Here is a 27,355-nt window from a genome sequence, read left to right as displayed (position 1 = left end):
TGGTGTATAATTGTATTTTATTTCAACGTATATTAATGTCTTTCACATTTTTATTAAAGACACAGAGTATTTACAAGATTCTACAACGGTGGCAAAAAAAAAAGTTTTTTCTTATTGCAATGATACTCAACAATTCTGTGCCATGAGATCATCAGTGTGCCGTGGAAAATTATCCAAATTTTGCTGAATTGTTCTGAAAATTATTTACTATATATAAAGTACTTGTGTTCATCTATCTATTCTAGCGACATATAGTGGCAGGCGGAACAATTAACTAGATGGCAGAAGACAGAATTAACATTTGCATCCATCATTTCAGCTGTTTTCCTTTTGTGACATTTTTGTTTGGTGGCAATTTCCACAATGGAGTATATTGTCGCTGTCTGATGTTTGAAATGTAATTTGCACCGGTGAATAATTTTGGAAACCTTTTTAATTTTAATATGCAATTTCTGTAACGCGGAAACATGATTGAGGTAAAAATAAGAAAATGAAAAAAAAAAAAATGGAGATAAGTATTTTTCACGACAGCGACGATATGCACCTTGGCTCAATAAAGTTTGAGAAAAACTGTCTTACTGGATCAAGTGGAAGTCTTCTCACTCAGATTTGATCAACTTTGTCCTTGAACATCACAATAGTTGCTTTAACAGTCCATGAGCGGCAACAAAAGTAGAACGATGAAACTCACCCTTGCATCGCTTGGTGAATAATGTAACAATCAGGCTGCATCATATTGAGTCATGCTGGCTCGCAATGACTTTTTGTTATGTAATGTGTTCTGGTACATATGCGAACCACCTACTGTCTACCTAATCCTGACCTTTTCGACTATGCAGATAAGATCGTTGGACAACATGGGCATCTAGGCTAATTGCAACAACCGTCTCGCTCGTCCGACTTGCAAGCATCAGAATTGGAAAGTCAAGGTGAGCCACTATTGATTTGTCATCTGGATGCGTCTGACGACAGCCTTTTGACGTTGCAATTAGTGGAGGTTACGCGATGGCGAGTATGAAAAGCTCATTTTGTAAAATAGTCACACTCTTCTACGTTCTTCAAGTCTCGCATTCAACCATCTTTTGATTGTATCTGATGAAACTGAAATGTAAAATCCGGAAATCTAATTGGAATTTTAGGGGTACAGAGCTTTCACTGGGCTTATGTATCTTTATTTCCTTCATAGGGGCTCCTCAGATACTCAGACTGCACTGTTTGTTTGTTTGAAGTAGGTGTCTATTATAGAGGAGGCCTTTATTTGTAAAAATGGGTGGTACAAATGCCCATTGGTTTTATGCCCTCATTTCCTCAAATTGTGACAGTGTCTATTTGCAGAACTGCATAGTGTACCAGGTGCTTATTTGAATTAGATATCTATTTGAGAAGCCTTTATTTGTACAAATGGGTCGGTGCAAAGGTTTTTTTTTTTTTTTTACTCAGAGCTGGGTGATATGACTGAAAAGTATATCACCCTGAGAAAAAAAACGGAATTTAGGTCATTTTATTTTAACATAAGACAAAGAAGTCAACGCAACGATGAAAAAGTCAAATAAACTGGCCAGTATAACCCAGTGGGTATCTGATGTCAATTCAAGATCAATCGAATTATTTTAATGTCATATTGATGTTGAATTGACATCAGCTGGCCACTGAGGAAGAGTAAATAAACTCATTTTCAAATGTAATGGGCTTAATAGGGCTGGGCGATACCGCTAAAAAAAATGTTTTATAATATCAGTATTTCAAATCTTTAAAGTAATCATTCAAAATGTAGTGTAGTGTGCAGTTTCTCCTGTTCATACAATATATATGTAGTGAAATAATACTCTCTTGCAGTGCAGGCATTAGCTTTGACTAGCCGTCTTAGGACTACGTCATCTTTTTAGTGGAGTCATTATTGCCATCGTCCATTCATATTTTACTTGCCTGATTTTGACTTGAAGGCGATGCCGAGGGTCGGACATGGTACACTGGCGCTTGCACTTCAAAGACAGGGAACTCCTTTACTTGCACAGCACGTCTCCATCCGGAGATGTTTAATCGGGTTAGTAGACATGATATCATATTGTAAGAGCGGTACTTGGTCGACTTTTAAGTGAACAAAGTTAGGAAACTGTCTCGTTCCACGTATGCGGCGCGCACGTCTTGTTTGTTTCGCTGCTTCTTTTTCGTTGGCGTGGAGAGTTCTTCTTCGTTGGTTTAAATGCTGCTTCTTTGTGACAACATGCGCATTGGTACTTGCGTTCTTTTTTTTTTCTAACATTTTACCTAGGCATTTTCTATTGATATAATCAGCTATGTCCAAAGTCCGGCCCGGGGGCCAAATGCGGCCTGCGGTCAAATTTTATATGGCCCGCACCCTTTATCAAGGAATTAATAACGTCTGGCCTGAAGCCCTGTTGACGTTGACGTTCACGTTGATGCGTGTAAAATTCACACGAAATGCAATTTCTCATTTACACACAAGAGGACAGCAGCACTCTGTCCAACTTCATAACCATGTATGACACTTTCCGAACAGTTTCTAAATTGGAGACAATGAATAAAAAAAGGAAAGGTGAGAGCGAGGGCCGACAATTTAATACTAGGAGTACCAGGATTTTGACACTATCAATGACGTCATCGACTTAAATGAGTATTACTCACTGCTCGAGTGTCTAATAAAGGTATTTTTTTAATTGAAATTATGTTGTGAGTATAATTTAATGTAAATTGTGTCATATATGAGAAACAATTGGTTCCGCGCAAATTGCACCGTGTGGCTCTCGCGCTGCGCGCGCGTCAGCTGCCATAAAATACAGTATATTAATTTCGTGTCGGGAAAAAAGTTGACTTTGTGTTGTATCGGGGGGATTGGAGACGCATGTCGCAAAATACTCTACACTGCGAAGAAGAGGAAGTACAAAAGTACGCACAAAACAACTCCGTCCCGATCGCACCCCGGAACTCTTTTTTTTATGAATTATGTCAACAAACAAGCACCACACAAGCTCATTATCTCATTTATTTCGACTGTCTGGCATGCACTAGCCAGAACGTCATGACTATCACATCTAACAGCCTATTTTACAACACGCGAAAAGGCTCCTCCACCTCCTCCCGTATGTCAGCCGAGCAATTCATCCTCACTCGTCAGTATTTTGAAGCAGATGTAACGCCTCCTCTACTCTATAAGATATTTTTTTTTATCGATCATGATGACCAACAGCGTTTCCCAATGCAACCGCTGGTTGCTATAGAAACCCGGCGGCGCCCTGAAGCGCAACGTGCGTACCGTCAAATTGACTGTGATGCCAAAGGAGTAATGGCTCGTAACTATTTTTATATTTGTTTAATACAATAATATTGCACCATGGTAATGAAATATATACAGAATTATGAAAAGTCAAGAGGCCAGGAGCATCTTATATCTATATACAAAGAGTAATAACACATCAAAGTTTGAAAACAGTCAAAATGATTGCTCTCGTATTTGTGTCTGCCTCATTTGCAAGGAGACTGTTACCTATTTCCCTGTTTTTAAATCTAAAAGTTCACTGAACCTTAAGTTAACCCTGGCCTGTACTGACGAATATGATATACAGTATATGTATATTTTACATATTTTCCTGTCATATAATTAAAATGTTAAGAGAACATTTAATTGCCATTTGTTATTGATGTTTGAAATGTAATTTGCACCGGTGAATACTTTTATCCATTTCCCTGTTTTCAATCTAAAAGTTCAGTGAACATTCATTTGCCATGTGTCAAATGAACCACAAGACATGTTTAAGAATCTTTCAATAAAAAAGTCAAAAACAAAAGGCAGACTGGTTCGCTAAAATGTGCTCGGATTTATTGGTGTTCCATGTAAAAAAAGAATGTCAGGGTAAATGGTCTGATTTGGGCACCTCTGATCTACAGTATTCACTCAAGGAACTGTGCAGTGTGCCGCGGATTTATTTGAAAGAGGCCTTAATTTGTAAACATGGTGCGGTACCCTCAAAGGTACTACTTTTTTTTAACCATATTTCTTAGGAGTGTTATACTTTCTCCACTGCAGAGAGTACCAAGTGTTTATTGGAAGGTGGTGTCTATTTTTGGAGCATTTCTATTTCCTGCCTACACGCCCGCCAACCAAATCTATATGTAGTGCACCCGAGCGAACTTTAGTGCTTGGGGGAAATTAACGTGGCAATAGAAAAGGTTATTGCAGCTATCTAGGTGCACCAACTGTTTTTTAAAAAAAAAAAAAAATTTTTTTAAGCGGGTGCGGGGGTTTCTAATAGAGGGAAAGGTGTGGATGACTCACCTTCGTCTATGAGAGTGGAGGCCACTTTTGGAAGTAATACAGTATTTAACTTTTACAGATTGGGAACATACTTGGAATACTGCAATTAGCGCTACATTAGTGCAGTTTGTACCCTGATGGACAAAAAGTCTCCTTTCAATTTACGTTGATTACAAAAGCAATTGATGAGATAAGGACATTTGTTTGTGGTACCCAGTCGTTTTCAAAGTTTTCAATAAGCATTTGTTTACTTTGTATTTTAGGTGTTTAAATTCTAACGAGACTTTGTGGACACCCCAGACTATTTTATTTTTATCTCTGCCAGCCTCGTCCACTGAAATAAACCGAGCAATTGTTCCGAACGGCTGTGCGAGACTGCAAAGTTGTTTAATTTGAGCTCAATTAGACTCGAGGACGACAGAAGCCCAACGACAGCAGCAGTGTGGCACTGTCGCTATGGCAACAGAGCTGATGGACTGTCAGAAGACTTGGGGGGTGCGGGATGGGGGGGGGGGGGGGCAGGATGATGAAAACAACACCGACACAAACATGAGCGGGTCTAGGCGCGGATGATAACAAGGACGAGAGTTGTCACGAGCGCACGCTGAAACATTCACACGCTGCTTGCTTGTAATTAGCTGCGACTGTTTGGAGGCTGAAGCGAAGGATTCAGTCAATCATCAGTTCGTGTTAACAACAGCAGATGACACAGAGGACACTTCCTCAGATACGAAACACCTGGAATCGGCTCGGGGTTCATTTAAAGTTAGCGTCAAATGCATCTGGAGAGTATTCATTTCTTTTCCACATTTTTGTTACAGTCTCATTATAAAATGGAATAGATATTTTTCCCCCCCCTCAAAATTTTACACGGAACACCACATAATGACAATGTGTCAAAAGTGCTTTTGAGATTTTTAAAAATCTATTAAAACTTTTAAAAAGTGAAGCACTGTGAATAGTGTATGGATACAGTGTACACTAAGAAAATGTTTCATGGCAACAAACTGATAACATTTTAAGTTGGGCAATTCAACTAAATGTTTTAAGTTTTGCTTTATTTCACTAGTGTCTAGATTCTGTGCTTAATAAGTGCAGTCCACATGTTTGCATATCATTGTTTTATCAAAAATGAAAAGTTGAAGTGGTTAAAGCCATAGATTAGTTTGCATTTTTGTTGTAAATTGATTTATGACTTACTGACTTATGTTTACGCCACACTTGTTTGGTAGAATTCTGTGAAGTTGTCGGAGTGAAGCGAACACTTTAAAGAGTCAAAGTTAAGAACTTTACAAAGTAATTGAAGTAGTAATACATTGTCTTTCATATGAATTTAGAGCTCATTTGCCTTTATTTTAGCATAAGCCTAACCTATAAGACCAAAAACATTTACATATAATAAATATGATATTGTATTACCGATTAAATTATTTTTTTGTGTTTGTTAAAAATACATGGGAAGGGCACCTTCAAATAATAAATGCATATCAAATCACAATCCGATTGGTTTTCAGAATCATTCAGCCCTAGTTTCCACCAAGCAATACAGTAACAGCCGATTTGCGCATCACTCAACAATATTTCCATGGAAAATATCTCAAACACAACACTGAAAAAAAACACATCAGAGAATAAAAACTGATAGATCATCATGATTGTGGCCTTTCAAAATATTTAGATTCTACTCTCAAATTTCATGAATCGTGAACCCACGCCAGAAACAAAGCATTCCGTTTCTACACCCAAATCAAATCAAGAAAAACACTCAGAGTTGAAGTAAAAGTAGCAGCTACTGTGTTAAATATCTCCATAGATTCTATTTCGAGTATCTCTAGCGATACACTGTACATCTCGTCCTATTGAGTTGCTACATACAATGCGTTAACCTGACAGTGAACCAATCCCCTGATTTAGAAAATGAGTACAGCTACATATTTGAACTACCTGATATTACAGAGCACTTTTTGAAAATACCAACTATATCTACAATATGGTGTGAGATTCATCATCCTTTAGAAACATTTTGTGCTTTAGTGTTGGAAACTCACACATACACATCCAAGCACACACACAGGTAGAAAAGGAAAAAAAAAAAACATATTAAAACATATTCTCTCCTTGTAATTGTTCGCAACTCTTTGCTCATAAAATGTTCCTGGAAATGGAGCTCAGCAGTCCAACAGCTGCAATGGATTTACTGGAATGGATTAGTAATAAAAAGGGGAGTGATCCACTCAAGGGTCCTGAGGTGATGCACGCCACTGACACATGTGAAAACGTGTCCCGTCCACACTGCTACATGGACGTTCATTTCATGAACTTAAGTGTGGAAATGCAGGAGACGATGGAGTCAAATGTTGCTCTAGAATCACTGGCCTCGGAATGATCTGGAGCCTCTGACGTGATATGAGAAAAGCACTGGTGTCCTCAGTCGTATCATTCACACAAAATGTTTAACTGGCGTCAGGATACTGAAGTGGATCCCTGGGAGAACCCCTGCTATAAAGTGACAAGTGATGGGGAAGTCATTTCCACGGAGTGTCTTGATCATTAGCAGCACCACCACAGTGCGGGAAAAAAAGACAAACAAGGATCAAAGTCTGCAGAGGATCTCTCAGCAGTCTTTGGTCATAAATAATGCTGCCCATCACCATCTGGCTTTTGTTCTTGATCCCATCCTGGAGACTGGTGCTGTCCAGCCTCCTCTGTGGGGTCAGAGAGGATTCTCCGTTTCAGGGGCGAAGGCAGGAGGTTCTGTGGTGTCTGTGGGAGGTTCGCCGAGAAATGACCATGATGACGACGAACTACGGTTGCCAGTGCGGCCCCGCGAGCTTGACTGTTTGCCTGTCTTGGCACGGAAGGACACTCTTTCAGCTGCCTTTGGCCATAAATCCCAGACCCTGGGTCCATGCTGCTTCCCATAATCGTGAGCTTCTTTGTTCAACCTCCCTCTAAGATGGAGTTTGGAGATGGAGAGAATAGAGAATCAGAATAATCTTCACTGGCCAAGTATGTAAAAACACACAAGGACTTTGTATCCGGTAGTCTGAACCACACTAGTATTGCACCTTTGCCCGGTGTCAGCTTGGCTAGGCTCCAGTTCCTTGACCGACCCTGAAAAGATTTAGCAGTATACCGTAGAAAACAGATGGATGGAAGTGTGCTCAGATTTCAATGGCAATGTCCATCACCATCTGGCTTCTTGTTCCAGTCCTGGAGACTGCTACTGTTCAACTTCCTCTCTGGGGAAAGAGAGTACGCTCCATTTGACTGGAGCTGGACGAAGACAGGAGGTTCCAGGAGGCGTGGGAGGCTACAGGTGTCTGTGGGAAGTGTGTTAGGAGGAAGAAGAAATGGACCAAGATAAAGCGCAGTTGGTAATGCACATTCATTCCCGAGCTGGATGGTTCGCCTCCGTTGGCGCGGCAGGACGCTCAGCCGTCTTTGGCCGCGAATCCCAACCTGAAAGGCCTTTCAACTAAGTCCAGGCTGCGAAAGGGATGACGTTTATTTCCAGTGTGATCTGCCTTTGCAGATGGACTTTACATACAGAGAGCACTTTGCTATGACTGCAAAAAGTCATGTAGTTAGACACAGATTTCAATGGCAGTGGCCATCACCATCTGGCTTTTGTTCTTGTCCCGTCCTGGAGGCTGTTGCTGTCCAGCCTCCTCTCTAGGGTCAGAGAGGACGCTCCGTTTGAGGGGAGCTGGACGAAGGCAGGAGGTTCCAGGAGGCGTCGAAGGCTCCGGGTGTCTGTGGGAGGTGCGTGAGGAGGAGGAAGAAGTGGATGAAGATGAAGCGCAGTTGCCAGTGCACACCCCCGAGCTGGACCGTTCGCCTCTCTTGGCGCGGTAGGATGCTCTGCGCCTGAGCTCACTCACCAGCTCGTATTTGACAAAGCAGAAGATGTCCTTGACCCCGCAACGTTTTTCCGGCTCGGCGGCGAGAAGCCTTTGGAACATTCGCAGGGCGTCGTCGGTGAATCTGCGCCACTGAGACGGGTATGTTCCCACGGGGCATCCGGCTTTCTGCCAGCGTCGAAACTCCTCGTAGAAGGCGTCGGTTAGCAGTGCGGCCTCCCAGGGGAAGTTACCCGTGAGCATGCAGAAGACCAGAACTCCAAAAGCCCACACGTCCAGACTGGTGGTGACCAGGAAGCCCTCGGTGCGGCTGGCCCGGCACACCTCCGGAGCCGTGTAGGGGATGGTGCCGCTCACCCTTTTCACGCGGCAGCCCACCCGGCGGGTCATGCCAAAGTCGGCCAGCTTGATGCGGCGACACTCGCGGTCGAACAGCAGCACGTTTTCTGGCTTGACGTCCCTGTGCACCAAGCTTTTACTGTGCATGAAATCGAGGGCCAGGCCAAGTTGTTGCATGCAGCGTTTGACCATTTCTTCTGGCAGGCCCACCTGGGAGGAAGGCAAAGATGCAGATTAGAAGATACGCAATACACTGTGATTGAAATGTGGCATTTTAACTCATTCACTCCCATTGACGAATTTACATGTCTTTTCACAGTCCAGCCTTTCCATCCCAGGAACCTATTTATATTTTTTCCCATTTTTCAAACCTTAGAGTGAAAGAGGGTCTGAAAATGTCTGGCAGTGAATGAGTTAAGAACTCGGGGAACATACCGTACTAAATCAGGGTATGGGCACATTTGATTTTTAAAATGGACCGGTGGGTCAGGCCATTTGTAGATGAGGCAAAGAAATGTGATAAAATCTAACATTTCTATGTAAAATAATTTGCTGTAGTAATAAAGTCATTCATATTTTATCTTATCTTAAATTTTCCTAGATTAGATTCGCCTAGATAACCTTTATTAGTCCCGCAATGGGGAAATTTGCGTTATTTCAGCAACAATAGTGGTTACAGGAAGAGTGGAAAGATGAAAAAAATAGCAAGCAAGAGGACATGAATGTAGGCTGACCATTGTATGTGTTCAAACACATCAACAAGCATATCATTAACATATAACATAACATCTTACTAATTATATATTAAGAGTCATTGCTGGCTTTCTTGAACATTTGGATTTCATAGAAGAGACATTTTATTTAAATAAAACTGTTAAAATAGTGTTTCAATCTGAATATACTTTCTATGTGTTGAGTCTACTGTACATTAAATTAGTCGAAAAATGAAATTATTGATACATTGATCTCTACAGTTTATCTACCACCGGGTTAGAAGATGCAAAACATTGCAAGTGGAACCCTAATTGCAGTACAGTACTAGCCATGTGTCCCACTACTTTTGTCCGAATAATAATGTGTTTCACCAAGTTGTTAAAAGCAAAACACAAACTAAAGTTCAGGGCGAACACTGATCTCCAATAAGAAAAAGTGAAGTAAACGTCTCTAGTCTGGTGTTCCGCTACAATTGCAATTTTAATGAGAAAGCCAAGCGAAATAGTTCTAAAGCAAAGTCGGAGCTGCTCTCACAGCGATGCAACCGAGAAAAGGCTCCGGCCCCAGGAGAGCTTGTTAAAAGTGCACCGTCTGAACATGATTGGAGGAGCTCCGTCGGAGTGAAGACGATGATTGGTGGAGACAAGCATGATGGCGCTACCTGTGGGGGAATGATGTCGAATAGGTCCCCGGCGGGAGCGTATTCTTGTCCAAATACGTAGCTGTCCTCCGTCTCAAAGAGCACATCCAGGACTTTGATGATGAACGGGCTTGAGCTAAGCGAGCCTGTAAGACTGTATTCCCGCAGGAAACTCTTGAGCTTGGTCTTGTTTTTGGTAACAAATTTCAGCGCCATTTTAGTGCCTGAAAAGATCCGACGGAAACATGATGAAACATGTGTACGGAGACAGTACAAAAGGTGTGTTCGATACATGCGCCGCTTGTCTTACTGGGTCATTCAGAGACGAGACATATGCTGGGATATACAGAAATGCCGCACGGTATTGTGTACCGTATATGATCATGTTTAGCATGTGCTGCATGCACTCACCTTGACTTCTGTGGGCCACCAGGTCCACCTTGCCATACGTGCCCTTGCCAAGCTCGCGAATCTGCTCAAATTGTTTGGCCACATCTGCAGCAGAAAGCGAGGTGATGGCCAAGGCTTGCATGTCTTCCACAGGCACCCCGACTCCACCGGGGGCCGTTTTGGATGTGGGGGAGCCCCCGCCGCTGCCCACCCGTCCTGGCCCGCTGGGAGAAAGCGACAGGCTGGCCTTGACGTTGTGCGGCAGACTGATGGGAAAGAAAGGAAAGCAGCACTTATTGTCATTGTGAATTTTAATTAGAAAACACATTGGGTGTAGTATCTTTTGTATTTATATTTTTCCCAGTCTTGTCTTTTTATATAATGGATTGAACTCATAAATGTGTTTTTAAAAAATATCGCTATCCCGCATTCTAATATTGGTCAACAGAACATTTTAATCAGAGATAGTTTAGGGAAAGGGTGGGCACTATCCTGCATGTTTTAGATGTTTCCCTCCTCCAAAACACCTGATTCAAATGATCAGCACGCCTTGATAACGATCCTGATTATTTGTATCAGGTGAGTTGAAGGAGGGAAAAATTTAAAACGGGGTGGGACACTCCGGTCCTCGAGGGCCACTATCTTGCATATTTTAGATGTTTCCCTCCTCCAAAACACCTGATTCAAATGATCAGCAAGCCGTGATAACGATCCTGATTATTTGAATTAGGTGGGTTGGAGGAGGGAAACATCTAAAACAGGGGTGGGCAACTCCAATCCTTGAGCGCCCCTATCCTGCATGTTTTGGATGTTTCCATCCTCCAAACCACCTGATTCAAATGATCATCAAGATTTGATAACAATCCTGATTATTTGAATCAGGTAAGTCGAAGGAGGGAAACATCTAAAACAGGGGTGGGCAACTCCAATCCTCGAGGGCCCCTATTCTGCATGTTTTAGATGTTTCCCTCCTCCAACACACCTGATTCAAATGATCAGCTTCTGCATGCTTATTTGCTGGCCCTTGTCCACACGATCTTATTTTCCAAACTATATCCCAAAGGAGGACTACATCTTCAGGGTTTTAAGAGGCTCTCATTAGCATGAAATCAATATTGGAGAAGAGTATGCACAAAGGGAAGAGCCATGAGTACACACATTGGACATCACTTTGTGGAGCTTTCCGATACAGCCACGAGAATGACTGGCCTCTCAGCACTTACTGGCATACAGTGATGGGAAAATCAATAGGAGCAGGTAGAAGAGCTGACAAATGGAGACACATGGCTGACAGTTTCGAGGTGTATTCCGGTAAAATATGCCATGTGCCTTCTGGGAAACAAAACATCATCACCTGTTGCTTTTACAGCTCATTTGGGTTTCGTTCTATAGGCCTAAAATGCACTGGCCGCTCAGTTAAATCCGAGAATGAGTTTGGGTTAGGCTGTAACAGTAAGGACGACATAATCATCCATCCAATCACGCGGAGCAATTTTGCTGATGGCCTGTTTCACTCGACAGTCCAAGCCAACAGATAAGCTTGTTGTTCCTTTCTTCTCTAACCCACTTTCTCGGCCGGGCCCTGGTTGCTTCATAGGTACACCTGCACCCTCATAATACAAAGGACATAGCCACAATTAATTCTGCATTTACAATCATGTGACTGTATTGCTTTAATGCTCTATGGTTGGTGTTTTTTAATAAGCTTAAATGTGTTTAAATGGGAAGTCAAATCAAAAGTTTCCCTATACGCCCCCAGTTTCAAACTCGTTATTCGGATTAATATTTGCTTTCGCGGACTATGAATTAAGCAGCAAAGATCACACATTTTAATCATCTCGGCGGCCATTTTGTCTTAGACTCCCACTTGCTGTCAACTGAAAACGACATCACAGTGCCTATGGGCGCCGGTAACGACTGTCATGGCTCGCCTGTTTTCTTTGGTCATGTGACGTTCGCATGCTAGGTTTCCTCCCACATTCCAAAAGCATGCATGTTAATTGAAGACTCAAAACTGTTTGTAATTTTGAATTTGAACAGAGTAAGTTTTAATAGACCGAATCTACTGTGGATACACTAAATATAAACTATCCAATCCTGAAAAAATTGACTTGATTCAGCTTAAGTCAATTAAGTTGGATCCAATCCTAGTACAATAAAACCAATACAATTTCTTAATGCTTAAATAAAACTATTCAATGCTGTGGAAATTATTTCCATGATTTTTAAAGTTCATTGAAAGACCCGTTTTTGTCAGTGTTGAGGCTGTGAGCCGCGCAAGACTGAACTCCCCACTGTCCTCTTTAAATGTTTAACCACAAAACCCGTGCCCAACACCGGTCCGCGCGGAGCATGATCAAGTCTTTTCGGACTCCCTGAAGACAACGCACAGTCGAGTGGGCACAGTCGGCGTGAGTAGGCAACAGGATTCATAATGTCTTACATAATCATCTCCAGGCTCATATCAAGACGTGTGATCAGCGGCGATACGAGCACATATGGAATACGCCGGGCGCTCTTTCTATTTTCTGCGCCAATGTTTATTTTCCTCCTGGACTGGAAGAAGGAGAAGCCAAGAAGAAGCTTTGCAAATTGTCACATCCTGCCTGGAGCTATATTTATCCAGCTCTGCCCACAAGAAACAAAACTTTTATGAAAACTTCCTATATCAGGTTTTAATGGCTACACATATCCATATGTAAATATACATTAGGGGAGTAGTTGTTAAAATGTGGTGCTACTGTACCTGTAGTACCACCAGTGGTACGCAGTAAATAAATAAATAAATAAATGAATAAATCCATTTTAGTTGTATTTAACTTTGTTAGTACGTTAACATTTATCTTTTCAGAAGGGTTTGTTTTTAAAGATTCATTTGGGTACAATATTATTATTCATTTAAGTAAATATTTATGTGGAATACATTTGAATTGAATCATTATTTATAATACGTTTTAAAAAGAAATCCTGTGTAGATACAGTGCTAATTTTCAAACTCCATAATGTTACGGTGGCGTACTTTATCTAAAATAACATCTTTTTTTGTTGTTATATTACAACTTGCAATATTTTGACGTATTTTATCGTATTTTCTCAAAGTAATATATCTGAATTATCCTGATATAATGCTGAGGATTTATTTGTATTTGCTTGTATTATCATAACAATCGTTTTGAAATTTAGAGTCTTAATTGTGTATAAAATGAAGTTTAAAATAAAAGTTTATTCTTAGAAACTTGTTAAGTTTTTGCTTATAATATTTAGACATTATTCTCATAATTTAAAAATGTTTATCATGTAATATAATGACTTTATAGTTAGTTGACTTTGAGTTTTTGCTCTATTGGCGTGTAAACTTGGGGGCTGTTATTCCCACAATATCAACATTTTATTGTCATGTTTTTTTTTGCTTCCTCATAATATTATGACTATGATGTATAATTTGAAGTTTTTGTCCTAAAATGTATTTTTAGAAACGTATGCCATTTTTCTGATATTGTTACAACTTTTAAGAATGAAACCTCTAGTTTTGAAAAAAATATTTAGGCCTTCCACGCTACTGGATTTGAATGTTGGTTAAGTTGGTGGTACGTATTTTTTTAGGTGGCACTGTCTGAGAATTACTGCGCTTGGGGTTGAACAACCAAATGTAGCATGTAAGAATGAAGTAATGTAAGATTAATACTGTTACTTTAGATTAATATGACTCAAGTAAAAGTGAAAAATACTCCTTCAAATAATTCACCCCACCATATATACTTCCCCACAAAAACAAAAATCCGCCTCCCCCCATCCATCAATGAGGTTTTCTATGAGCCCATTTCCTTTTTAATTTAAAAATAGATTACGAGTGCCGATGTGCGACGGCGCAGCTGTGATGACATCATAGGTGTGACCCACAAACCGCAGTGTTGTGCTCGGAAGGTACGTGGCGTAAATTCAGTGCTATTCTGGCAAAATGATGGGATTATTTTGGAGACTCAAAGGGTCCGGAGTGTGACAGTGACGCTACATAGAAGGGGCCCTTGTGTTTCACCAGCAGCTGTGATCAGAGGGGACATAAGCCAACTAAGCACCTGCTCGGGGAATGTTTGTATTAAGGTATTTTAGTTTGATTATTTGATTTATTTGTATTCAGTTTGGCCACCAGATTTGTGTTATTAAATCCAATCCCACTCAATCTAAATCTGTAAGCAATTTAAAAAAAGATCCCTCGCTTGTTATACGTGAGGCATGTTTTGATCCTCTCATCAAATTCTCCATCCCACAACATCCGTGTAAACACGGGAGCTCTTCGCCGTTCACCTCTATATAAATTACTTTTCTCTAGTTCTTCTTATCATTGTGGTTGTAGTTTGCAGTGGCGTATAAGTGTAATGTAATTGCTCCCACTAAACTCGATACGGCGATAACTGCGGAATAACTATGGAATTAAAAATAGGGCATAAATGACATTTTAGATGTTGAAGATACAAAGTTGAGGGTATTAACGATGAGGCACCCTTTCGTGTGCAACAAATGTATTTTAATATCCAGAAAAAACATTGGCCTATCCAAAGTGGGTCAGGGGATCAGAGTCAGCAGCTTTACACTGTTTACCGTTTTTATAGCGCAGTCCTTGTCCCTCTTGTCTGTTCCTGAAAATAAACAAGGGACTCAGGGAACCGAAAAAAAAAAAAAAAGAAGTAAATAGATTTCGCCTCAGTCTCCCTCTTCACACTAACGGACGACTTGTTTTTGGTGCGATGAGTCATCGCTGGGGATGACTGAGCTCATGTATTGCCTTGTCTCCTGTTCCCCATTTGAATGAGTTCCAGTTAACTTTGAGGAAACGCATCTTCACTTGGATTGCTGTAGAAATGACTGCCTCCAAAACGGACGTGAAATCCCCATCTGACTCGTACCACACTAGCGATGAAGGATTTAACCGTATGTACTCACACTCTATACTTAAAACCCTCCTTAAAATCCCTAATCCTAGTTTAAAACCCTACTTTGAAACCCTAATCCTAATTTAAAACACCACTGTACTTGAAAAGTCTACTAAAGTATAAGATAGTAATTGTACTCGATTACTTCCCATCACTGAGCATTAGTGTGCTCTATTTCCATCAGTCAGTGTCTTGACTTGTACTATCACTGCTCTCGTCTGTGAGTGACAGATTGGGTCTATCCTAAAGCAAACAAATTACAAATTGTGCTTCCAATCATCGCTTTCTCTGAAAAGCCCCATGGAGCCAGCGTGTTGAAAGGCGTCCTGCTGGCATTGCCAAAGACACAGAAATCGGGAGAAAAAAAAAAAAAAAAATCGAAATCATCAGAGATGAATGAGCTGGAGTGTGGGGGGGGAGCCTGTCGTGACATAGGTTGACTACGAACGTGAGCCTAATACAGAACGCGGGGGAGCGTAATTTGACCAAACACTGTCGACAGAACAAATCCAGATTCATTAGTGGCCGCGATTCGATTGCGGCAAATCTGACTATAAACACCAATCGAAATCAGATCAAATCATCATTGCAATTACTGCCTGTCATGTAGAAATACTTAAGTGGTGATATAATATGATATCAATAATCTGCTCCTTTCATATTCCTCAACATTAGGGTTTTTTCAAACTGCAGAACTATTTATCAGATTTTCCGCAACCTTCAAATCAAATCAATGTATACCCTCCTTCACATTTTTCAGCCGATTCAAATCATCCCAACTTCAAATTGTTCAGGTCAATCATAGAACTAGTTATCACACTTGCAAAATGTCCCTATTTTCACAATAAAATTCTCAAATTAAAATTCCTTTCACATATGTACTGCCTCCTTCCACATTTCTTGACCGATTCAAAGCATTTCAGGTTCAAACTGTTCAGATCATTAAGGAAACTTTGTTTAAATTTAATTACATTCCACAAATTTCGACATTTTTCAGTACTTTAATTTTCATACAACAATATTTCCAAATCAATGTATCTCTTCCTTCCACATTTCTCAATCCATTCAAACTATTCCCACTTCAAATTGTTCAGATCATTCAGGACCTCTAGGGCACGAGTAATCAAATTCTGGAAATTCCCATTTTCAGGATAAAATTCAGGTGTTGTGTTAACCCTTTCCTTCCACATTTCTTAACCAAGTCAAACTATTCCAACTTCAAACTGTTCTCAAGACGCCTACGTAGCTATTTGTCACATTCTCAACATTTCCACAAGATTCTCAAACTATGAAGTGTTTTCCATATTGACCTCCTCCTTCCACATTTCTGAAAATGTTCAAACCATTCCAACTTCAAAGTATTCAAATCATTCAGGAAATATGCGGAATTATTCATCACATTGGCCAAATTCTCCGACTTTTTTTTTTTTCTTTTTTTTTTTTAACGAGACATTTTACATAATTACCTCCTCCTCACACATTTCCCGACTGACTCCAACCATTACGACTTCAAGCGACTCCATTTTTTGAGCACATTTTGGGAACCATTTTCCACTTTCTGCAAATTTTCACACGTTTCAGGAGCCCACTTTTCTCACAATAACATTCCCAAATCAATTATTTCCACCTTCCACATTTCTTCACCATATTCCAACTTAAAATTGTTCTGCTCGTTCATTACATCGATTCCCCAAATCAACGCATTTTCATAGTGAAGACCACTGACGACAAGCATAACCAGCTCAAAATCATCGTTGCCTTTATGTTGTGCGGATATCCTTAAGTGGTGACATGACTTCAATAAGATGCCTTGGGGACATACTGTACCAACCCCCTCCCCCCCCCCCCCCCCCTCCCCACATGCCCTTGTACCCCACCATTATAATCCAGTCGCTTCCATTTCCTCACGGGAGGTTTGATGTGAGCGAGTGTGTGTGATTGGGGGAATCCAATGAGAAAGACGAGCATCCCCCCCCCCCCCCCCCCCCATTGTGCCACATGCTTTGATGTCGAATACACGGTTGGGGTGGGGGTTCATATGAGAGCTGCAGAAATTGGGTCTGGGGAGGGGCGGGCGGGCGGCGTTGTCTAATGAAGGAGCGATTTCACCATCCACATCAAACTAGCAGTACTGTTTATAATGGCATTCACAAGAATAACGCAAAATCCCGAACCCTCCCCCACTGTCTCATTACGAAGTATTTGACTTAATTGCATGATGCATGTGCACGTGTATACAACACTGAGCAGACACAAAAGAGCAGTCTCTAAGCAGTGAGCAGCCCAGAAAAAAAGCAAACCTAATTGGAAAACCGTGCGGGGAGAGGAACCATAAACACAGCTGAATAAAAGCGTTTGTACACTGAAACACTGCATGAGGCATTGATTGACAAGGCTCGTAATGATATTATATTAGACAGCTGTTTCCTCCCAGATGGCTCCGGCAGCCGGTTGGTGTCAAACCGGTTTCTTCTATGATACAGATGTTTGCAGACTTTGGAGGTAATTATACACTCATTTGGACACGAAAAAAAAATATTCACATGTGATAGGCTTGAGTTATGATTATATTTGCCTTATCACCTAGAACGTTAAGCTATTGGAGATGTGGATAAGCAGTACACTTTCCTCTTTAACTCATTCACTGCCATTGACGTATTTATTTGTCTTTTCACAGTTCAGCCATTCAATCCCAAGAATTTATTCATATATTTTTTTTTTTTTTTAATTCTAATGTTAGGATAAAAGAGGGTCTGAAATTGTCTGGCGGTGAATGAGGTAAAAAGCTCGATAGTGCAGTTCATATTGATCGAATGCCCTATTGTATGCTTTGTAAACCCCGGTAAAAATCCCTTTTCATGGGATTTCCTCAGGTAATGAGCAGATGTAATGTGTTTATGAATTCATGAAGTGGAGCCACATTCATTCTAAAAGTATTCCGCTTGTAGTAACAGAGGAGAATTTGTTGAATGGTGGGGTACAAATTTTAGCTGATTTACAACCGAGAGGTCATTGCTTTTCTGATACAATGTTGGATCCATTTGCTCTTTATTTATTCAGGAACACTAGTCCATTTATGTCGTCATTTATTATATATTACACACATGTGCGTGATTATAAATGTGATAACTGTGGAACCTGAGAAGTAACGCCAAACAAATTGGAGGCAGTGATGAAAAACAGAAAAACAGCGCAAGTCTCCTGTTGGGTATAAAGAATAATTGTTTTCACTACTTATTATTACAGCACACAATATTAGCTTCCTTGACACATAAAATAACCAACCAATAGCCAACTACACGTAAATAATAATGAGTATTTAGACAATGCCATCACCTGCTGGGGACTTGTCTGTCTCCTCCATGGTCCTGCATTCTCTGCGCGGAACTGATCCTCTGAAGACTGCAAGAACCTGAAGCACACAGGTAAAGTGAAAGTAAAAAAGAAAAAAAATAATAACAAAAAAAAAAAGAAAGAAAATCCTAAGAATCCTGTGCGGGTCCTTCAAAAATCAGTCAATTGACTCTCATCCTGTTCCTTGAAAGGCTTTGAGACTACTTGTCCGGAGGCGGATGCAGTGATCGCGTCATGCTGGGTGCTGAGGTGTGCGAGCTTGGATCATCTCTCCTCTGGCAGTAGGCTAAAGTGGGGGGTGTTGGGGGGTTGTTTATCTTTCGCTCCTCCAGTGGTCCTGCATGACCCACTTCAGTCTCAGTCATTCACAAACAAGGAGAAGCCTAGAAGAAGCCTGCGCATCCAGCGTAGATGAGTAGGTTCCACTCCCGCTCAGCTCTGGTGTCCTGAGGATGAGGAAGAGGAGTGCGAGGTTGAAATTTGGTGCAGGGGGATGAGGGTGGTTTGTGCCTCAGATGTTGCTCCTGTGCTGGTCCCCACTACTCTGCTCTCTTCATTGTTCGCCGTCTGCACCGCTCACACGGCCAGGGTCCTAGTGCCTGCCCTCCATTAGCACCACTACTTCAGAGGTTCTCAGCGATGATAGCGTAATGCAGTGTTTGGCAAATTTTATTGAGGCAAGACTCCTATTTCAAATTTGAAAAGTCTTACGGGACACGGCAGAGCAAAAATTTAACTAAAAGTGTATATGAGTGATTCTCATAAAGAACGGGCCAGGAATGAACCCAAAAATGAACTTGTTCACAACCTGGTAAAAATGATATATACTTTAAATCAAACCTCTCTGCAGTGTGCAATGAATAAACAAAGATGGTTCACTCAGCCCTTTGTTCGCAAGAGATTCTTGAATGTCGTGGCGCTTGGTACCTGAGCACCAAGCACTGAAGTAAAAAAAAAAAATTCTTCAATTATTTTTACACTTGAAAAGCTGCACTACCTTCATACAAAGATATTTAGTGGAAAAAATGGTACAAATGACCACCATAGAAAACTACCTCTGAATGGTGAACAGCAGCTGTCATGTTTGCTGTTTGCTTCGCAAAATACGAAATGCTGAATTTTCAAATACTGCTGACTCATGCACAAAAATACGTTCAAGAAAGAGTGCATGCAACGTGTGTGAAAAAATATACCAATGTGTTTTATTTATCACGCATTACCAATAAAACTGGACACCACGCTCAACACGTAGCTTACTCTGTCATCGTAGAATGAACAAAAGACTTTTTAGAAAATGTTGACATTGTATTTTACAGTGAACTCATTGAACTTTTGGTTCAACTTACTAAAGTCGTTGCGGTGGATTTATATAGACGTTACAGTACATCATCTCGCCGACACAGAAGGAAACGGGCTCAACGTAATTTTTTTACCAGAACTTGGAATTGGGAATTCGATTAAACAGTATTGTGTTGCATTGACATTCCAACAGTTTATTGGAAATAAATCTTTTTGAAATGGATGCCTTTTTAGGATGTCAAGAAGAAGTGGGCGCCACGGTTATTTTTCACCTATTTTTTTATTTTTTTTACTGTTACTTGCGAGCACCGACTTATATAAAGACAGACAATCACTGTCATATTCTTTATTCTCTGCATAGAACGACTAATATTAGTGCCGCACTGATGAGCTGAGAGAGTAGTTGAGACGTCTCATTAAACACTTCAGCTGTCTGTCTGTCTGATACTGCCCCCAGGTGGCCAAGGTAGGCACGCCAGAATAAGCAGCACAAAGATCATTCAATTGATAATAACAATGTATAATAATGTATGTTTTTATAAAGTACAATGTGCTGTAATACCCAAAAACCACTGAAAGTGTTGTGATATCTTTTTTTTCAGTGCCCGATTCCGACCCACAAGTGTAGAATGACTGCACTCCTACTCCTGTTATTGTAGTTTGAGTGATTTGAGCTCTCGAAAGCAACAAGCTGCTCCACTCTTGCATAATTCAACAGCTTGAGCACTTCATGCGGTGGCTTTGCCAACTGTCCTTATTAGGCAATTAATTCACAGCACTGGCATGTACCCTTAACTGTACATGATGAACAACAGGACTCCTGCCAGCACTGTTTGCTAAGATGAACTGATGAGACGGCTAGGACATGACAGGAATGGCCTCAAAGAGCAATTACTATCATTAGTAGGTGGATGGCTGCATGGGTAGATAAATGGATGGAACAGTATTTCCAACTTTCACATAAAAAAAAAAAAAAAAAATCACATGGCACACCACCATACAAAAAAATGTCACAAAAAATATTTCTACTGAAAAAATGATTTCCTCTCAATTAACTCACACATTTATATACTCAGTGAGTGAGTGGCAGTATATGTTCAAACTTGAACCCGAGGGAACTTGCGTTCAACTAATTTCAATTAATGTAATGTGTGTTAGGATTGGACTGCCTTGAAGCGGAAGTCAACCCAAACATTTTTTTCAAGAATATGTTCCCAGCAGGCCCACTAGTTGAAACACGGCATTCTGATTAATTTTGCGTTTGTGGGATATAAGTTAAGCAGAAAAATGCATTCGTTTTTTAGCCATCTCTGGGGGCGGCCATTTTGTCTTCTGTCGACTGAAAATGACATCACAACTGCTCGCAACGACCAATCACGGCTGACTTGTTTTCTGAATCCGAGCCATGATTGGTCCTTGTGAGCAGTTGTGATGTCATTTTCAGTTGACAGAAGACAAAATGGCCGCCCCCGGAGATGGCTGAAAACGAGTGGATTAACACTTATTCCACAAACACAATATTTATCAGAATGCCCTGTTTGAACTAGTGGGCTTGCATAGAATATATTCTTGAAAAAAATATGTTTGGGTTGACTTCCGCTTTAAGATGTGAAAGGAAATAATGCTTTCAGTCATTTCACTTCCAGCAAAGAAGAATCGAACAGATAAATCTACTGCAACGTGGTAAACAGGCCAAGATTTTTTTTCTTTTAATTTTATCAGGGCTAGGACAGAAACAGCGCTGCTATTAATCATAGTGAAGGTCAAGTATTCATGGTGACAGCAGGAAGCACTTAAGGTCGAGCACACCAAGGGGGATAAGACACCTTCAAACCATGAACAGATGTAACAGTAACAGGCTGCTCCGCTACGGCCACTCTGTCTTCGTGTCCACACACCAGACTCACGGCCTAGTTTTCGACTTTTTGTGTGTCGCCTCAAATTTCCACCTGGCCTTGTTTCTCTCTTGTCCGCAAATCGTTCCTCCTGAAATTGCTTCCCGTGTCCTTGCTGCCCGAGTGACAGAAGCTCAAGTTCAAATGGCTGAAACTTTTGGTTGCTATGTTGTGCTCAACATCGACTTATGTGACATTTATCAATCCAAAGAAATAAAATGACAAATCTGCTAATCAAAGATATTCCAATTTTGAGCAAAGACAGCTGGCAAATACTTTGGATCAAATGGGGAACCTTGTCACTGCAGACGTGGCTACGGCTGTGTTGACCCCGGTATCATGTCAACAAGCACCATAGGCTAAGCTAATTATTTTGATTTTGTCTTTCTGACATGTACTGCCAACAATGTCATGACTATCATAGCAGCCTAATTTACCACACGCGACATGCCTCTTTTGTTTTTTTTCTTTGTTTAAAACCATTAAATTGCACCATGGGAATGAAATGCATACTGAATTGGACAAAGTATTCTGTCTATAAACACAGAGTAGTAACTCAAAGTTTAAAAACAGTCAAAATGCTCTCATAGTTGTGGCTTTAAGAATTTGGAAGCAAACTTTTAAAATGTGAAAATACCTGTGTTCATGAAGACAGCACAGCCAAGAGCCACCACATCTTCAATAACAGGTGGAAAGTGAGCACAGCTGGTGCTAATTGGCTCAAATTACTAGCACAAGCTAACCTCAATTCATACAAGTTTTAAATTTGTTGAGATCCTTGTGTTTTTCTATGTAGTTTAAAATCTAGGAAATTATTCAAGTCCTTGAAAGAGGAAAAAACCATGATTAATTTTCCAAATCAAGTAATGCTGTGGTTGCTAATCATTCAGGAATTTGAAGGAGCATTTAAAGCAACGCTGTCATGTCAGTTTTTGATTATGGTGGCACCATGTGGACAAAAGCGATAGTGTTTTGACAATAATCAACATTTCCCATGCATGCCAGCACAGTGCCATGAAATCCTGAGCCATCCTTATCGCAAAAGGAGGAAGTGGGTATGCTGTGAAGCAATTCAGGATATTTGTATTTTTTTGTGTGCCAGGGTTGATCCCATCCTCCTCAAAGTTGCTTTGTTGAAGTAAAAACGATACAAACCCGCTCAGGGCATGAAGTCCCGTTAAACTACTGTACTTTTAAGTCAATGTTTCATCAAAAGAGTTATGAAAATTTTTTATTCAGGTCGATTTCTTGCCCAGTGCTGCTTTAAGGTTTCTCAGGTGGTTAACCTCCAAGGGGGTCGGTTTTTGACAGCTGTCCCAAAATTGAAACTGTCCAGATATATGACCTCAGGTTTAAAAGAACTCAGGGTTTGAGTCATAGAAACTACTCAATGTTTCTCCAGCATGCCAATTTTGTTGTAGACTTTCAAGTGTAACACCCCCCACAAAGAAAACAATTGATAGGTGTTAAGTGAGTATTTCCATGCCTTTAATAATGCAGCCATCAAACATTTACTGATACATCGGGCCGGTCGTGGCTCATGTTGGCGCTGGGCCGGTCGTGGCTCATGTTGGCGCTGGGCCGGTCGTGGCTCATGTTGGCGCTGGGCCGGTCGTGGCTCATGTTGGCGCTGGGCCGGTCGTGGCTCATGTTGGCGCTGGGCCGGTCGTGGCTCATGTTGGCGCTGGGCCGGTCGTGGCTCATGTTGGCGCTGGGCCGGTCGTGGCTCATGTTGGCGCTGGGCCGGTCGTGGCTCATGTTGGCGCTGGGCCGGTCGTGGCTCATGTTGGCGCTGGGCCGGTCGTGGCTCATGTTGGCGCTGGGCCGGTCGTGGCTCATGTTGGCGCTGGGCCGGTCGTGGCTCATGTTGGCGCTGGGCCGGTCGTGGCTCATGTTGGCGCTGGGCCGGTCGTGGCTCATGTTGGCGCTGGGCCGGTCGTGGCTCATGTTGGCGCTGGGCCGGTCGTGGCTCATGTTGGCGCTGGGCCGGTCGTGGCTCATGTTGGCGCTGGGCCGGTCGTGGCTCATGTTGGCGCTGGGCCGGTCGTGGCTCATGTTGGCGCTGGGCCGGTCGTGGCTCATGTTGGCGCTGGGCCGGTCGTGGCTCATGTTGGCGCTGGGCCGGTCGTGGCTCATGTTGGCGCTGGGCCGGTCGTGGCTCATGTTGGCGCTGGGCCGGTCGTGGCTCATGTTGGCGCTGGGCCGGTCGTGGCTCATGTTGGCGCTGGGCCGGTCGTGGCTCATGTTGGCGCTGGGCCGGTCGTGGCTCATGTTGGCGCTGGGCCGGTCGTGGCTCATGTTGGCGCTGGGCCGGTCGTGGCTCATGTTGGCGCTGGGCCGGTCGTGGCTCATGTTGGCGCTGGGCCGGTCGTGGCTCATGTTGGCGCTGGGCCGGTCGTGGCTCATGTTGGCGCTGGGCCGGTCGTGGCTCATGTTGGCGCTGGGCCGGTCGTGGCTCATGTTGGCGCTGGGCCGGTCGTGGCTCATGTTGGCGCTGGGCCGGTCGTGGCTCATGTTGGCGCTGGGCCGGTCGTGGCTCATGTTGGCGCTGGGCCGGTCGTGGCTCATGTTGGCGCTGGGCCGGTCGTGGCTCATGTTGGCGCTGGGCCGGTCGTGGCTCATGTTGGCGCTGGGCCGGTCGTGGCTCATGTTGGCGCTGGGCCGGTCGTGGCTCATGTTGGCGCTGGGCCGGTCGTGGCTCATGTTGGCGCTGGGCCGGTCGTGGCTCATGTTGGCGCTGGGCCGGTCGTGGCTCATGTTGGCGCTGGGCCGGTCGTGGCTCATGTTGGCGCTGGGCCGGTCGTGGCTCATGTTGGCGCTGGGCCGGTCGTGGCTCATGTTGGCGCTGGGCCGGTCGTGGCTCATGTTGGCGCTGGGCCGGTCGTGGCTCATGTTGGCGCTGGGCCGGTCGTGGCTCATGTTGGCGCTGGGCCGGTCGTGGCTCATGTTGGCGCTGGGCCGGTCGTGGCTCATGTTGGCGCTGGGCCGGTCGTGGCTCATGTTGGCGCTGGGCCGGTCGTGGCTCATGTTGGCGCTGGGCCGGTCGTGGCTCATGTTGGCGCTGGGCCGGTCGTGGCTCATGTTGGCGCTGGGCCGGTCGTGGCTCATGTGACTTGCTTGGTCCTCAGATTCAACTTTGGTTGACAGTTGTGTACACAAAAAATGTTCAGCACTCTTACTCAAAGACAGTTACAGTTTAACTACTTTGCCCACTTGTTCATGCAAGACTAGATTAGCATAACAGGCCCAGACTTCACCTCAAGTAAGAATGAGTAAATTGAGATGTGATCAAGTCAGTGCACACACAGTAGTGACCTTTGTTTGGTGGTTTAAGTTTTTTTTACCATTACAGAATATGTGCCTTAAAACCTCAAGTCAAGGTTGGAAAAAATGAATATGACATTTTCTGACCTTGTTTAGCATTTTGCTTCAAAATGTAATCCAAAGACTTGAGAAGTTCCAAGAACTCCGGTGAAACACCATCAGGATGCATATCTGTAACAAATACAACAAATCTTACACATATTCAACTGCTCAGCACCTGAAACACCTTCCTTAAGCACAGCGCTGGATTCACCTTGTGCAGCATCAGCTGGAAAACAAAGGCCTGCAAACACAAAAAATTATTTAAGCATTTGGAGATGCAAACACAGTTTTGATTTTTCACACAAAAGTGACTTCGGAAAAATGGAAAAAGATAAACAAAAAAAATACTACCTCTGTTCACAAAGACCGCATGCGCCAGTACAACCAAGAGCCAAACCGCAGCCATGGCTTCAGCAAGAGATGTGACAAACAATCTACAACATGAGCTTTTATAGCAGGTGAGAAGTGAGCACAGCTGGTGGTAATTGGCTCAAATTAGCACGAGCTGTGCTTAGCTACAACAGGAAGAAAAAAAAAAGTCAACCTCTATGTACCTCTTGGTACCACCAGTGGCCCTCTTCACATATTTTCAATTTGAGACCCTTGACCTAAAGCAAACCTTCCTTCAAAATGTTTTCTTTATTTATGTAAATGAGGAAACGTATTATCTTCTCAGCAAATGATACATTTCACCAAATAACTTAACACAGGGAGATAATATATCTTCATGCAGTCAGTACAAATCACGACGTGTTACATGAAGTTATGTTGAATAAATAAATTAATGTAATGAATAAAGATAAATAAATATATGTTTATAATCTTATAATTATGTTTTGCCATTCACGGTCTGTATCTCCATTGTTAAGTGGCATCAGATTAAAGCCAGTTGGTGAATTCAGGGTCCTTTTTTTCCTCCAACTTCACACCTTCCTGGAACGCAGCAATCGGCACTGTGATGTCACTATCTGCAAGTGGCAAAATGGCCGCCCGTGAGATGGATATAAACGGGTGAAGTTTTCCGCATAGTTCATATTCTACAAATGTTATATCAATCAGAATACCATGTTTTAACTAGTGGTGCCGCAAAGAAAATTTGGGGGAAGAAATTATCTTTCTTGACGTCCGCTTTAACATCCCCCGCCCACTGTAGTAATGACGATGCAACAGAGGGATATTATTTTAGAATATATCATATTACACTTGAATAGTAATGGTGGAGGTTTCCAAGTGAGATCATATGTATGTTAATTGATTTTTAAAAATTTTGATTCAACATTGTCAGTGTGTTTACATTGCATTTTTAGAGTCTGTTTTGGTTGCGTTAATGAAATAATTCCGTTTTCTCTGTTAGCACGTAGGTTTCAGTCTGGCAGAAGGACACCAAAGCTGTGAGTCTGTGGGACGGATGGTCCAAATCCATACCAACAGATCTGGACATATTAAAAAAAAAAAAAAAAGAAAAAGGGTTAGGTTGAGCCAATCAGCAGCAGTTGTGGTCCCTTCTCACCTTCTTTCAAAGCTCATCTGGTCCGTAGCGATGAGCAGATGAAGCCTTCTGAACCTTCCCATCCAACAAGTTCACAGAGGGCTCAGCTCGTGAATGCTTTTTATTTAAAAAAAAAAACCTTTTTCCTCCTCTTTATTGGTTTGATTATAAGCACGTTTGCCTTACTTTAAGGTGATTGTCAGTTATTTTTCAAATTTAAATTTGACATTACTACACTCATAACAAATAATTTTGCAATTGTTGGGTTGTGTGCAGGTGTCGCTGCACATCTAAATCAAATCTGTTTGTCAACTGAGTAGAAAAAAAGTACTCTTTAAAAGGGCACGGCATTCTGATTAATATTCCATTTGTGGAATATGAGTTAAGCAGCAAAATCCAACCCTTTTTAGCCATCTCAGGGGGCGGCCGTTTTTCATTTTCCACAAACGCAATATTTATCAGAATGCCTTGTTTCAACTAGTGGGTTTGCATAGAACATATTCTTGAAAAAATATGTTTGAGTTGACTTCCTCCTTAAATAATGAGGTAACTCCAAAACAATGAAAGAACAACAACAACTTGTAACTGGAATTTCAATGAACCTTCTGAGTCTAGTACTAAGTTATGAAACATGTCACTATCAGTAACATGGAGTTGCATCAGTTACTACTTAACATATTTCATGACACACAGGCATATAATGTATGATGGTTGAAGATTAACATGCGTGAATGCGTGCGTTGAAGTGGAGTCAGTGTTTGCGGCAGAAGTCTCTTAACCAAAACAATTTTTCACAATGGAT

The 27,355-nt window shown here is 42.1% G+C and overlaps 2 protein-coding genes across 2 annotated transcripts; both read right to left on the bottom strand.

Annotated features, from left to right (window-relative positions):
• sbk1 (SH3 domain binding kinase 1) lies at positions 1–19,036 on the bottom strand. Its single transcript, XM_086017297.1, has 4 exons — positions 18,487–19,036; positions 10,241–10,485; positions 9,851–10,053; positions 1–8,685 (listed from the first exon to the last, which is right to left on the bottom strand). Exons 1-4 carry the CDS (start codon positions 18,522–18,524, stop codon positions 7,861–7,863), a joined length of 1,311 nt encoding a protein of 436 aa, XP_085873423.1. The 5' UTR covers positions 18,525–19,036; the 3' UTR covers positions 1–7,860.
• Positions 18,705–25,553, bottom strand: LOC147129514 (uncharacterized). Its single transcript, XM_086017525.1, has 5 exons — positions 25,416–25,553; positions 25,276–25,305; positions 25,110–25,193; positions 24,587–24,832; positions 18,705–18,841 (listed from the first exon to the last, which is right to left on the bottom strand). Exons 1-5 carry the CDS (start codon positions 25,468–25,470, stop codon positions 18,705–18,707), a joined length of 552 nt encoding a protein of 183 aa, XP_085873651.1. The 5' UTR covers positions 25,471–25,553.
• Between the last annotated feature and the right edge of the window lie 1,802 nt (positions 25,554–27,355).

This window comes from Filicampus tigris, chromosome 19 (assembly GCF_054856515.1).
Source record: "Filicampus tigris isolate MCC_2025a chromosome 19, RoL_Ftig_1.0, whole genome shotgun sequence".
NCBI lineage: Eukaryota > Metazoa > Chordata > Actinopteri > Syngnathiformes > Syngnathidae > Filicampus > Filicampus tigris.
This window is presented reverse-complemented; position numbering and strand designations above follow the sequence as displayed.

Bases quoted from the DNA above. Each gene is read 5' to 3' on its own strand.
- sbk1 (XM_086017297.1), bottom strand. From the start codon at position 18,524: ATGCAGGACCATGGAGGAGACAGACAAGTCCCCAGCAG. The intron at 10,486-18,486 runs GTGATGGCATTG...CTTTCCCATCAG, and splicing joins GACAGACAAGTCCCCAGCAG to TCTGCCGCACAACGTCAAGG. The intron at 8,686-9,850 runs GTAGCGCCATCA...CCTTCCTCCCAG, and splicing joins TCGACATCATTCCCCCACAG to GTGGGCCTGCCAGAAGAAAT.
- LOC147129514 (XM_086017525.1), bottom strand. From the start codon at position 25,470: ATGGCTGCGGTTTGGCTCTTGGTTGTACTGGCGCATGCGGTCTTTGTG. The intron at 25,306-25,415 runs GTAGTATTTTTT...TTGTGTTTGCAG, and splicing joins TGCGGTCTTTGTGAACAGAG to GCCTTTGTTTTCCAGCTGAT. The intron at 25,194-25,275 runs GTGAATCCAGCG...TATTTGTTACAG, and splicing joins TCCAGCTGATGCTGCACAAG to ATATGCATCCTGATGGTGTT.